The 13,878-nt window shown below is 35.3% G+C and overlaps 1 protein-coding gene across 2 annotated transcripts; it reads left to right on the top strand.

Annotated features, from left to right (window-relative positions):
* The first annotated feature begins 4,998 nt into the window (after positions 1–4,998).
* Positions 4,999–12,281, top strand: YAB2 (Plant-specific transcription factor YABBY family protein). 2 transcript variants are annotated; one of them, XM_007015545.3, is made up of 6 exons: positions 4,999–5,238; positions 7,361–7,480; positions 7,935–8,058; positions 9,077–9,125; positions 9,255–9,330; positions 11,885–12,281. In XM_007015545.3, the coding sequence occupies exons 1-6, from the start codon at positions 5,170–5,172 to the stop codon at positions 11,993–11,995; spliced, it is 549 nt and encodes a 182-aa protein (XP_007015607.1). In that variant the 5' UTR covers positions 4,999–5,169; the 3' UTR covers positions 11,996–12,281. The 2 variants fall into 2 exon arrangements, with proteins under 2 accessions (XP_007015607.1, XP_088666080.1); XM_088809954.1 differs by having other exon boundaries at positions 5,028–5,238; positions 7,926–8,058.
* Positions 12,282–13,878: the final 1,597 nt, after the last annotated feature.

Genomic DNA, 13,878 nt, shown 5'->3' with positions numbered 1-13,878 from the left:
AGAGGCAGACTAAGTGCAGAGGGGTTTTAGAAAAGCCCTAAAAAGAAAATTTTAGGGTAAAAATACTATTTTACCCTTTTTATTTTTGTAAAGATGACATTAAGTATTGATACCTTAGTTTTTGTTAAAAGTATTAGCTCTATAATAATGAGAAACATATCTAAGAGGGGGTGAATTAGATTTTTAAAAATTCTTTTCAACAAATTTAAACTTTTTTATGAAGGCAAGTTTGAAAACAAGTTTCTCAAATTTGTTTTCACTTTAAAACATGACAAAAGAAATTTAAGCAAAGTAATGACCAAACAACAGGAGATTCCTCCACCAACTGATTGCTACTGTTCATTTTGGTTTTTTTTTTTTTTAGGTTGCTCTTTCTTTTTTTCCTAGCTTTTAATTTGGCTTTTTTCACAACCTCCTCGACAATGCTCCAATTTTTAGGTCAAGGTGGCTCATCATTCCCAAATGACTCAATGGTGATGATGGTTTTTTGAATGTTTGATTTATTGTGAATCATCAGGCATGATTAGAGAAGGAAAACATGGTATCGATCGAGAAAAGTTAGGCACTACTATTGGGTTGTGCGTGGCTCGAAAAAGGTCTTTTTCTATTGTTTACAAATCCATGTATATCACAAAAGGCTTGAAACTTGCTTCCATTGCAATAGGCTTTAGGAGTAGAGTATTAAAGGTAAGTCTATTTGGATCTGGGTCACCTTTGCTTTTTGAGCCTTCAGTTGGAGGTTTTCTAGGCACATTAGTTTGGCTTGGCAGCATTATTATGGGGTTTTTCAACCTAGCCTCAACAGCTCATGTAATATTTAGAGCTAGTGTATCATTAAGGGCATGTATATCATTGACATGCAATGATGCTTACAAGTAGGATTGTTGCTCACATCGAGTCAAATGGAAACCATGAATGGATTCGGCACGAATCTTACTTTCGAGCAGGACAACCCTTTCAAAATCCACCATAACATCATTTGGAACTTTATTTTTTAATATATTAATTACATATATCGAATGGTCAAATAAAGACATAATATGTGTAGGGAAGATGGGTACATTAGGTTGCCATGAATGACCTTCTTCATCACCAACAATTGAGTCTATAGAGAAAGAACTGGTAATGCTAGATAAGTTGTTTCACTTGAACCACATCGAGAATTTGAGCACAAATTTAGGTAAGATATTATAAATGTTAATATTGAAAGAGTTGTTATTAATTGTTAATCGTGCCTCATCATATATCGTTTGCAAGTGTTTAATTTTAATCAATAATAAAGCATACTCAAATGGTTAGAGCTTTTAAGTTTCCTCCTTTATGCAAACTAAGTCACCAAAAAGACCTGTTATGTTTTGGAAAGTGACTTGATTCCAAGCATGAATAAGTATGCCCATTATAGAAAGCTAGAATCTCCTCTATTTTAAGCTATGTTTGGGAGACCATTTTTCTAGCTTGGAAAACCAGTCCTTCAACCATTCCTAATTTCTCAAATGTCATTCCTCCAAAGCTTCATTATTTAAAGAGGAAATTAAGAATGTGTAGCCCATTAATCTTCTTATAGTAATGTCATGCTTCCCTTTTTGCTCTATTTGGTGCACAATTGCCTTAAGTTCAAGGTAATTCTTACTATGCCCAACTAAGTAGTTTTGAAGCCAATGGAAAACTTCCTCATTAATAAAGCTGCTACAGAAAGGTATGTGTTTGATAGGAATTGCTTCTTTCGAAGTGTTTATGTTGTTTCCTTTAAGGACATCAAGGTTAGTCTTATGTGACAGTTTGACATACACCTTGCAAACATGTCTCTAGAGGCTTCTTGGTTACTAAATTTTCTTATCCAGAAAGAGCTGTATGGATTTGTCTAGCTATGTTGGTGCCAAATTTGTAATGAAGTAGCCAAAATCCATTTAAATTCCATGTTGCTTGGTGAGCTTCCGATAAGGATCGATACCGAACAAAACCGAAATGCCCTCCCCTAGTCAACCATTAATGGGGAATAAAAACATCAACCACTACACCAAATTGGTCACAATTATCTTTAAGCAATCACTTACCAACTTGGGGCAACAGATTATTTATAAAGTTTGACATGATTTTATATGGATTGTGTAACTCGTGGTTCTCCTTATCTTTTCCCTTACTTGTTGCCATCCTTGCTATTTGTCCCTAATTAAACTCCTATAGCTATAGCTTGTAACCTTCTCTCATAAACCTCTTTGGGAACTTTTATCAAACAATTTTTTTTTTGAAAGATAGATAAGATCTCATTAATAACTTACTATACAAAAAAAGCCATAGAAGGCTAGAGCTGCAAATAAGTAGCATCGAAACAGATTATACAAGTTCAGCAACACCCTCAGATTGTGATGAGATCAAAATGGCAACAATCAAGAACATCATCACAACACAACCTAAGGAAACACCCTCGAGTTATACTATATAAAGAAAAAATCTGTCATCCCGAGCCTACAGAGCCATTGTCAAATCCCAGGCCAAGCAAATCAAAGCAGAGAGAAACTCACAGAAAAAGGAAAGAAAGGTCAGGTATCGAACAATTTTAGTGTAAGTTAAAGTCTTTGTTCTTCGCACGTTGCTTTATTGTTATAATAGCAAAGCCAATAATTCCTCCAATGATCAATTTCATATATGTAGCAGTCCCACTTTCTTCAATTGCTCTCAACAACCTCTGTCTCCATATGTTAGGGTAATTACTAGTAATATATATATATAATCACATGTGAATTATTCTTCATCCACCCTTGACATTGACATTATCAAATGTTGGCGTAGTTGCTCATTTCTCTTATAAATTATTGGAACAATTGTGTTTGTGATCCTACTTTGTCTAATTGATCAACTAAGCTATTAGTTTCATGTAGAATATGTTAGATTTTTTGCTTGTTAATCTATGAGCTCAATGATTCTATATGCAATATAAAATTACTAAATTTCCAAGGAGTGAAAATAGGATTAAGCACCCAACTGACTACATTTGATGAGTCATTCTAGATAAGAAAACAATGGTTTTGAGCCCATTGTGAGGCGACAAAGACAATAAACATCTCTCTTATTGCTAATAACTCAACACAATTAGAATCTATCATCCCAATTGCTTTAGAAAACATAAATTTCACCATACCTTTGTCATCACGAAGTACCCTTCCTATTGCAGCAACTCCCAATTTCCCTATGGCAAAGCCATCCACATTAAACTTCAAAATGCTTATCGGTGGAGGCATCCACATGTTATGCATTCTTGGACTTTTTCTTTTTCGAGGTTCCTTTGTCAAGTGGGATTGTCTTAGTATATCTATGATTAACGACAACTCATTAAGTTGTTTTGCTTTATGCCACCATGCAACTCTAAGCTTAATGATGTTAAACGTTTATTCTATATCCCAAATTTTCCCTCTGAACATCATTTCATTTTGATGTAACCAAATAGACCAAATAATTGTGTATATTTCCCTACGCCATGCCTTGGCATGCTCTCCCTTGGTTTCGAACCCACACCATGCTAGGATGAACAATGAGGCCTCTCTTGGGGCAATCCATTTGATTCCCAATTGTTACAAGTAGTGCCCAAACTTTCCATGCCTCTGTACATGAAAAAAATAAATGGTCAGTGTTTTCAATTTCATTTTTACATAACATGCACAAGGTGGAGTCCCTACTCAAAAGTTCCCCTTTTACAAGCGCCTCCTTTGCTCCCACTCTACTCCGCCTTAATTGGCAAACAAAGATCTCCACTTTTGGAGGAGCTAAACCTTCCCAAACCCATCTCCATATCTCTGGTCTTGTCTCATGTCTGCCCAATACTGGTCTCTTATTATATGTCTATGATTAACCTTGATTCTTGACTGTGTTTTTCTGTTGTGGTGTACAAGGTCTATGTTTTATTGCAAGTGTTTGGATTAGATGTCCTTGAGGTAAGAGTGAGCTACGGTTGAAATGATTGCATTGCTGGCTTTTCTCGTTTTGTGGTGTGAAGGTTGAATCAGCCAGGGAAAAGGGGAAGTTTTGGGTAGAGGATGTTGAAAATTGAGTCATTGTTTTCATTAAATTTGTAAAGGTTGATTACTACAGGCACTTGTGCCTGGTGTGTTTTTGTGTTGATATGCCCAATGCTATAATGTATCTATGGGTATAACGGCCCAAAATGCCTATACGAATTTTACAAATTGATTTAGGCCTAAAAAAACCCAAGTTTTAGTGTTTTACCATTAAAAATAACCTCTAATCTGTCAATAAATTTGATTATAACTCACTAACTACATATGTAATGAAGTAAGGATGAAATGGTTTAACATTGAGGAAGTGCTCACCTAAAGTCAAGTCATTAGACTTTAGAATGTTAAGATGTTGTAATCAACTGGCAAAAAGTTTAAAACAAGAAATTAGGAAAAGGTTACGAAGAAGAAATAGTTGAAAGATAAAGCTATGGAGAGAGCAAGTTTAAATATGGCCACTCTTAGGTTTTTTTCAACTTCCTCCCTCACACAGACAACCACTTTGTCATCACTTGTGAGAAAAAATGAAAACAACACGGACTTCATAATCCCAAAAAAACTCTCTTTTCATATCCCAATATAAGCCTGTTCCTCTTTCTTTCGTTTCTTACTCCCTCTTTTCTCTCACATCCCTAAAACATTCCAAAGCATTAATATCTCGCCCCCCTCGTCCGCTACAGAAAGCCAGGATGGTTAAGGGATGGGTGACTCCCACCCACTCATTCTCTCAATCATAACGCCACCCAACCCCTTCCTCTCTCTCTCTCTCTCTCTCTCTCTCTCTCATAAATCCATATGCTACCACATTACAAAAGGAAGAGAAAAATAAAAATAATCTAGTAATAAAATTACCCACTTTCCTTCCACTCTCTCCACCCCCACTTCACTACTCTCTTTCTCTCTCCCCCGACCAGACTAGTCCTATCAGATTTTTTGTTCGCTTCTCAAATCTCTCTGTCTTAAAAATTTACACTTACAAAATAGAAAAGAAAAACAATAATTTTCTTGTTTGTCGTCCTAGCTCTCTTTGTTCTTATTCCTGTTCCTCTTCATCAATTCTTCAACCTTGATCCACACTACTTGTATTTCTTTCTCTTCCTTGTTCTAGGGGAATACAAACTTACAACACTGTTTTAAAAAAGAGAGAAACATAGAAAAAATGTCACTGGACTTGTCATCTGAACGTGTTTGTTATGTTCACTGCAACTTCTGCAACACCATTTTAGCGGTACAGCACTGAATTCTATTATTATTTCTTTCTCTTTATATGTATCTTCTTCCTTTTCTTTTTCCTTTTGTTTTTCCCCATGTCTTATGCAAAAGGGAACTGAATTGGCCGTGACTGGCTTGTTTCAGCGTTACCCTTTTGTAGCTGAAATGACTTTGGTTCTTTTCTTGAAGAACAAGGTCGGAATTCGCCTGAAAAGAGCTACAAATATGGAAAATGAATTCTTCTAACCCAATTTATAGAATGTCCTTTTCTGGCAAAAAATTTCACTTTACCTATCATGGTTTATGGATCATGAGATTTTCCTGATTTTATTTGGAAAATAGCTAAAGATTCTGTTTCTTATGTCATATTTTATGAGAAATCGTAGCCTGGTTTTGTCTCAAAGTCTCCAACAAGATTCAAAATTCCCATCTAAAACAAGCTCAAGTACTATGTATATGGAGCACAGTGTGAAATCATTTGCGGAAGGCCAAAGGAAGTTAAGAAAGTGAGAATTTGATGATTTGGAAATCCTTCAATGATTGATCTCTCGTAAACAAGCAAACGAGGCTTGGCCAATTGAGTTTTCGATGGTTCAAAGAGAAGCAATCCCAAAGACCTCTGGCGATAAGCTTTTCAAGATATAGCTATGACTAGGGCTTCTTTAGGGTAAGCAGTCTTAGGGTTCTTCCAGGTCAAGCCACAAGTCAAGTTGCAGCATCTTTCCTCTTCTACCTTTCAAGGTGTTCATGGTATTTTATGTCTGATGTACTAATACTACTACTCTAAATGCAAGCCTACCACTTGCTTTTGTATCCACTAGAAATTCTTATTACCAGTAACTTGGTCTTTATTATCAGCTATACTTCTCTACTACAGATGCATCAAGAACCCTTTTGAACCGTTTCCATCTGATGGAAACTAGAATCGTTGTTTTTCTAGATCTTTTCTGTTCAGGAGGTGGAGGTGGGTGCTTCTGTTCTAAAATACCAAGGCACTGAAGGAAGACAGCATTTTTCTTCTTTTTTGTGATCGATATAAACCAAGTTCTTTCATTATTTGTTGCATAGTTTCAGGTTTGTTTGACCTTTAAGTACAAAAAAGAGTGTTTTTCTTTCTTTGTACAAGAACTTGTGGAGAGAGCTGTCAAAGAGAAATCATGGCTATAGCCATAACCCCAAGTGCTTTTCCTCTCTTTTTTCAACCTCCTTTCATCATAACATGCCTATGTTAAGCACCCCCTTTCGAAACCAATCTCTCTATATATCTTCCTTCCTATCCCTTTCATTTTTTTTCCCCTTCCTCTCCCAAGCCAAAAGATAGCAAAAAAGAAACACATTTTAAATACAAGATCCTAAACACTGCACAAAGATCAGAAATCGATCACCATTCATGATTTTATCTTTTCTTTATTCAATGACCATCTTTGATAGCTGTGGTTACTGGTGATGGCCTTTATGGTTTCCGTTCCAGTCACGTCGTTTTCATCTATCTCTCTTTCTCTCTCTCCGGGCTAAATTTTTTTTTTCTTTTATCATCTTGCTTGCGGTGTCAGGCAGAAAAGTTAGGCGCACCGAAAGGAAAAACAGATATTGAGAGAAGTCCTTGTAGTTATAGTTATTGCCCATGTGATCTGTGCGAGTGAGGTCTGATATGTTTTGGCACCTGCTATCATTTCTAACTCCCTTGATTCTTCCCATTATAAAAGGGACTCTGAAAGAAAATTGAAAGAGATTCATATAGTTTATCACGGAAAATATTACTTCATGAGTCTTCTCTCGCTCTCTCTTTTCCTTCCCCTTCTTTCAAAATTGTTTTGGTGGGAGAGTTCAAGCTTCTGCATAATTAAACTTTAGTGTTTGGATATTCTGAAAATGGCAGATCTGGGGACTAGAAAAGGAAAACGTTTCTTTAATTTCCTCTAGGGTTTGATATTGTATGATGCAACATTCATGAATTTTGTGATTATCAAATCTCATCTGCCTCAACTCTTTCTATGACCAAAAGGGAAAGATAGGGTTGGCTGGCTGCAGATAAAACTCAAAAGCTTGAGACATTGTTGCTGCTGACCAGTTCTCATTACTTTATTAAGCTTGCAGGTTATAGCATTGATAACATTCCAAAATGGTAATATTTGCAGGTCAGTGTTCCATGCACCAGTTTGTTCAACATTGTGACTGTTAGATGTGGGCATTGTGCCAATCTGCTGTCTGTAAATATGGGAACTTCACTTCAAACAGTTCCCATTCAAGATGCTCAGGTATTTTTCAGATTCTTTTGGCCCCCATTTTCCTGGGACTTTCTTATGAGTTTCTGAATAATAAATTCAATTACAAGAATAATTTATTAAAGAATTGTTGTATTTAAGACAAGAAAGATACATTTTTTTCAGTGACCAAAGATTCCAAAGCATATTATTTTATGGGTTCCTAACCCTTTCAGCTGATAAGATACTCTGGTGTTTTCAAAAAACAATATGAAACAATTATTGTTGTTTCAGTTGATTTGACCTCTTTCCTCTACTTATTTCTCCAACCTTTGGTTTCTTTTATAAGGCCTTTTTGCTAAATGTGTACCTTGGTCTTTGTATGTGCTACTTCAATCCAGGCCTACTTTAGCTTCTTAAAAAATGCTACTTAAAAGCTTTGTGGGCCAAAGAAAGGGATTGTGTTTGGATGATTTACTTCTTTGTTTTGTTTTGAGAGGGGCTGCAGAAGGAGCAGATAAACACTGATCAGGATCATTCAAATAAGGAGTGTGGGTCTTCTTCCAAATGCAACAAGTTTTCTGCATTTGATTCTGCAGAGCATGAAGCTCCAAGAATGCCTCCAATTCGCCGTTAGTCTCTCTCTCTCTCTCTCAGAGAAATACATACTGTATGTGTTAAAGCATATAAACATGTTACATTCAAATACATTCTTAAGGTACCCTTCAGTATATGTTATTATGCATAACTGATACCAAAGGGTTAAATGCAGAACCACCTACTTAGGCTATGTTTATGATGGAAAACTCCGAACAGAAACGTGTCTCCCACACAACTGGCAATAGTGAATAATCAAGTAGAATCAATCACCTTATTGTCAATAGGGCCACTTTATGAGCTTTCGTCTTCAGAAACACCTTAAGCAAAGCAACTCATCTGATCTCTCCTCTCCAATCACGGCCCCTCCAAGATGGTGACCTTACATAACAAATTTTACTCCACATTAATTATTAACAGTACCCTACACCACCCTAAACCAGAGGAAGTTTGCCCTCGAACATACGTTAAATGATCATACATATTGCAGTCTGTTATTTCTTTATTAGAAGGAATTCGAAGCAAATTGCCATTTGCCTTTCAGGTTGCTTGCATGTAAATAGACCATTATTGAGAACCCTGGCTGCAAGCCTATACTTGCCTATCCTGTCAAAGATTTCACAGGCCAAAAATGTTGGTTGCCTATGCCACCAGAAACATTTGCTACCCTTTTGGAATAAGAAACAGTCTACAGAGTTTGAAGAAGAGGGAAACTCGCCACCATTTTGGATTTTATGGTTTAGCACATTTATATGATCACACAAATATGATTGATTAGAAAGCTTTGACACTGAAGAGCAACGGGACCACCAGACAGATTGACATTTGGAATGTTACGACCTTACTTGTTTGGATTGTATGTGTGGATTACACGATCATCAGTCCTGGTGTCCCTAAGATTCAAAGCAATCTGCTATTATTCTCAACACAATAGAAAAGATATGAAGCCTTAATTAATAGACTGTTGATGAGAATAGATGTTCTAAATCTAGTATTTTGTTTGATTAAGCTTGCTTATTAGATGTTTGATGAACTATATGATCCATAATGCAGCCCCTGAGAAGAGACAGCGTGTTCCTTCTGCATATAACAGGTTCATTAAGTAAGTTTTAACAAAATCTCATGATTACTTAAATATGAATCATATATGACTCTTCTCTCTCTCTCTCTCTCTCTCTCTCTCTCTCTCTCTCTCTCTCTCACTTTCCTTTTCTGGGCTCTTACATTTTAGGGAGGAAATCCAAAGGATCAAGGCTAGTAATCCAGACATCAGCCACAGGGAAGCTTTCAGCACAGCGGCAAAAAATGTAAGTTTACTCGGTCTGCAAATTTATAGATAGAATATATACCCACAGCTTATCCCATGCAATAATTAATCATAACCCCATTATAAGAAATACTTCCGATTTTTATAGGTAGGTCGTAGGCTATACATTTCTCCCCATTTCAATGTAGTTCCGTCTGCAATGGTTTAGCCAACTACCATTAATTTAAGGCTTGTGTTGTTAAGCCACAAACATTCAGCAAACTCATGGTTTTGCTATTATGGGTATTCATCACTTTTTTGTTTGTTTTTTCTAGTTGATTTCTCTACGCATATAGAAAGCCAATAATTTTGTGCTACAATAATGCTTTATCCTAGAATCTTTTATAATAATTATAAGGCATGCATAATATCATAAATAAATCATATAAAACTAGCTACTCCTAAAACCCAAGATAACTAATTGTGTCCCCTTTATATCAAATCAAAGGCTATCATTGGACTTATATAACACACATTTTTAAGAAAAATTAAGATATTTTAAATTACAATACATTTCAATATATATATTAGATATATATATATATATATATATATATATATATATATATGTTAACTTATTTGTTTCTTGGTACAAGACTGTTAACTATTTATAATGCCAAAAGTGATTTAAAAAATAAAAATAAAAATAAAAAGCAATGTTGGACATGTATAAATATATATATATATATATATATGCATCCGTACCATGAGGTTGTAAAATTAGGAAATATGAGAAATATGGTCAGAGAGTGATTTTTTAATATGTTAGGCTAGTCATTTCCTGAATTTGTAATCAATTATCCTACTTCTCTATTAATTGGTTGAAGACATAGGTAAATAATAATGTAAATGAAACCCAATTATGCAACCTGCAGTGAAACATTTTTGGCAATATCATCATAAGCTAGAGTGTCAGAACTCTCAAGCATTATTTGATATTTCACAGTAGAAAAGGCTGTCAAACTCTTACATATGCAATATTTTAAAGATATGATAGGTTCTAGTAATTGCAAGATAAAGCCTCTGCAAACATGGATATTTTCAAATGGATGATTTCCCAAAATAAATCAACATCTGTGTTTCATACACATACTCTTCCAAGGTGTAAAGTCTCAATAAATGCTTTAATTCTATAAGGTGACAGCTCTTGGAAATGGTTATAAGTATATCTATCTAAATTTTTTTATGGATGCATATAGTATATATATACATATATAATATATCCGTTAGAGAAGGAGAATATTCTATACATTCAAAGATCATTTAAGTATATATAGTTTTTCCTTTGAGAAGAAAGAAAAATTATAGAATTAATACATCTGCAAGATTTTGTTATGAAAGATGGCTCAGTTACCAACCTATGATAGGGAGAACTGACTAGGTAAATGATTAAAACAAATCTTTCACAGTTAGCTCATGCTTGTAGAGTAGTTGGTTCTTGGTCGTTTATCACTCTCAGACGACTGAAAAGGAAAAGCTTCTCACTCATCACCACAGGTTAAAGAATGCACATTGAATCTCACCTCATGAGTGATAAGACCTTTTAATTATGGAGATTGTTTTAGTAAAACGTTGTGGCGCTGCCTTCTTTCCTTCCTTGTGCTTTAAAGAAATGAAATAAAGATCATTGAACCTGACTCGATTGAATTACCTCCCTAGTGGCATCAAATTCCACCTGCTTCAAGTGTCTGAGCCTACTAGTTTAAGTTAGCCTCAGGAATTAACAGGGTTATTAGAAGGCCTAAGAGATATATATAGGCACAGTTGCCATTGGCAACTTAACTGGTTATTTTTCATACAAGTGAAAATTAATGATCATAATTGTTTTTTTTTTCACATTTTTACCTTTATTATTAAATATTAACTGGCTAAAGACAGTCATGGTCATTATTAAGGCCACTGGCTGTGTATATATAGTTTTTTTTTTCTTTTGATTTTTGGGGAGAGATGATTCAAATCTAGCTTTTGTATAAGGGATACATGCATTTATTAGTTAGGTCTTATTATTAGACTAAATGTTCCAATGTTATATACTATGTCTTGTTGAATTTACTCCAAGTTTCCTAATTATTCAATGATTCTCTCCATAATTACTCCTAGTGTGCTTATCTAGCAAATTAATGTATTTTCTTAACTACGTATCCACTTCTTTCATATCCTTTATATGTTCTTTTTTTTTTTTTTTGGGTACAACCATATGTGTTTCAGAAATTGGGCTGCTCATGATACATTCCTTCTTCCCTCTAGCCAAAAGAGAGAGATTATAGGTACATAGAGCCTATATATTGCTTGCTGTTTGTCCAACCATGTACCTCCAATAGTGTAAATAGGGTCGAAGGCAGCGTGCATACTGGTAGTTTGACTATGATAATGCTATTACCCTAGGTACAAATTAGACCAAGTGAAGGATTTTGTCTGTGCCTCAAAAAGATATCTTCAACTTCTTTCGTTTAAAATGATGATACCTAGAGCAACAGAAGAAACTAATTTAATCAACCAAATTATGAATAAATTATAGTGCAATTATAGGGTAAATAACAACATTGGTTTTGCAGTGGGCACATTTTCCTCACATTCACTTTGGCCTAAAGCTGGATGGCAACAAGCAAGCAAAACTGGACCAGGCATTTGCAGAGGGTACTCAAAAGTCTACTGGGTTCTACTAAAACACAATGGCAACCTGTGACTAGAAGCCAGTCTCGTCGATCATATATATATATATATATATTCTATGTATAATTACTAAAACAATTGAGGTTTTGATGAAGGCTCCTAACTAGATAGGAAGGCTCTCTTGAAAAACCTCACCGTGTGTTGCCTTTTGTCCCCTCTTCTTTTCAGAAGTTTCTTTCTTTTCTTGTGATTGCATTTACATATGTTTAATTCAGATTATATTTTCAAGTAAACAACGTTAATTCCCAGGGAATAATGTGCAATTTCTTTTGGTAACAATTATCGCAAAGTCTTAATTTCTATGTCTTGTCTCCCTTTCCTTCAAATTCTTCAGAGTGGTCAGCCGCCTTTGTCCACTGTACTAGCTAGAGAGGACCACTTAACCAATATGACATTTCATTGATTTAGTGCTCTGCACAGAGGAGTATGAGCTCACCCCAATTCAAGCTGTGGTAGGCTCCTGTTTGAGAAATAGGGATGTTAGGTTAGCCAATAGCAATGGCATGGACGGGGATGACAGAATGGTATACAGTTGTTTGGCATGTGTTCACCTGCCATGTTCAGAGCTCAAATCAAATCGTTAAAAATTTAATTTAAGATGACCAAAAATAATTGTAGTTTATATAATATTTTGTTTTTTTTCACCGAATTTGATGGCTCAAAAATCATGCAGAAAGATTTACAGTGATACACGACACACACACAACCTTGGGATACACAAAAACAACTTTTGCAATGCTTCCGGTTGGCCAAATCAGCCATACAAATATTCTTCAAGGGACTACTGTCTGCAGATATATGCATGCTTGCTCTTCCTCCATTTCTTTCACTAAAAGACTTATGATCAGCTTCAGCAGCCTTTGAGTTAAAACCCCTTGAGTTTTGCTTAATTTTTGTCACCCCTTTTCTTTCAAGTTCAAGCTTCAAATTTGGTACAAACTTTTAATTTTTGTTAATATATGAAAAATATTTGTATTCACATACACACACACACGTACGTGTATATGTAGTAACCTTGTCTCTCCTTAACGAATAAGTAATTATTTTAGGTTTGAGTCTTATTGGATAGTCATTTCGTTGCCACTGGTAGTGTAAACATTTCTTGTATTTGCTAGAGAGGAATTTTAGATTCTATTATCCCAAAAAAAAAAGAAAGGATAAAATACCATCCAAATATCAATTTTAATTTTATGACAAGGAATCTCTTCAAAATAAGCTCCAAATATTTGCATCATATGAGTCTATTGCTTGTGCCAAATTAGCCCTTTTACCAAATAGAAATGGAACAGTGAGAAAGGAATATAGCCTATAGCTTTCAAAGTCAAGATGAGGAATTGTTAGCAGCCAACGAACGTAAGTAGTAATAAAACCCTAGACGTTACGTCAACGACGCTACTAGTGGCCGCTAGGATTGGTGCAGATTTACTTAAACGTCAATCACTCTCTCATTAGAAAAAGAAAAATGACAACACCTTAATATTCAACTTAATCGATGCTTAACTGAGCCATTAATGTTTTATAATCTTTTCACTTTCATAGTCCCTACTCGTAACTTGTATTTCTCTCTCAAGCAAACTCTTTGCACTCTCTCCTTTTGTTTTTAACAAGCAGAGCACATATCAAGCAGTGAAAACCTTAGATGCTTGTGTCACGCTGAGGTCATGAAAACCCTAGCATCAACCAATAAAAACAAACTGTGATAATACAGAACAAACCACCATTGGCAATAGTTGATTCCCTTGAAGAAAAAAGTTTTAAGGAAAAAAAGAAAAAGGAAGCTTGAAAAGTGGGGTCCCTTTGTATGGTGCAATCCCCACTATAGCACAGTACACTTTACTTGATGCCCCCCAAATGGCCAAATCGAACCATGATACAG

Source organism: Theobroma cacao, chromosome 9, assembly GCF_053813885.1.
Source record: "Theobroma cacao isolate CCN51 chromosome 9, ASM5381388v1, whole genome shotgun sequence".
Taxonomy (NCBI): domain Eukaryota; kingdom Viridiplantae; phylum Streptophyta; class Magnoliopsida; order Malvales; family Malvaceae; genus Theobroma; species Theobroma cacao.
This window is presented reverse-complemented; position numbering and strand designations above follow the sequence as displayed.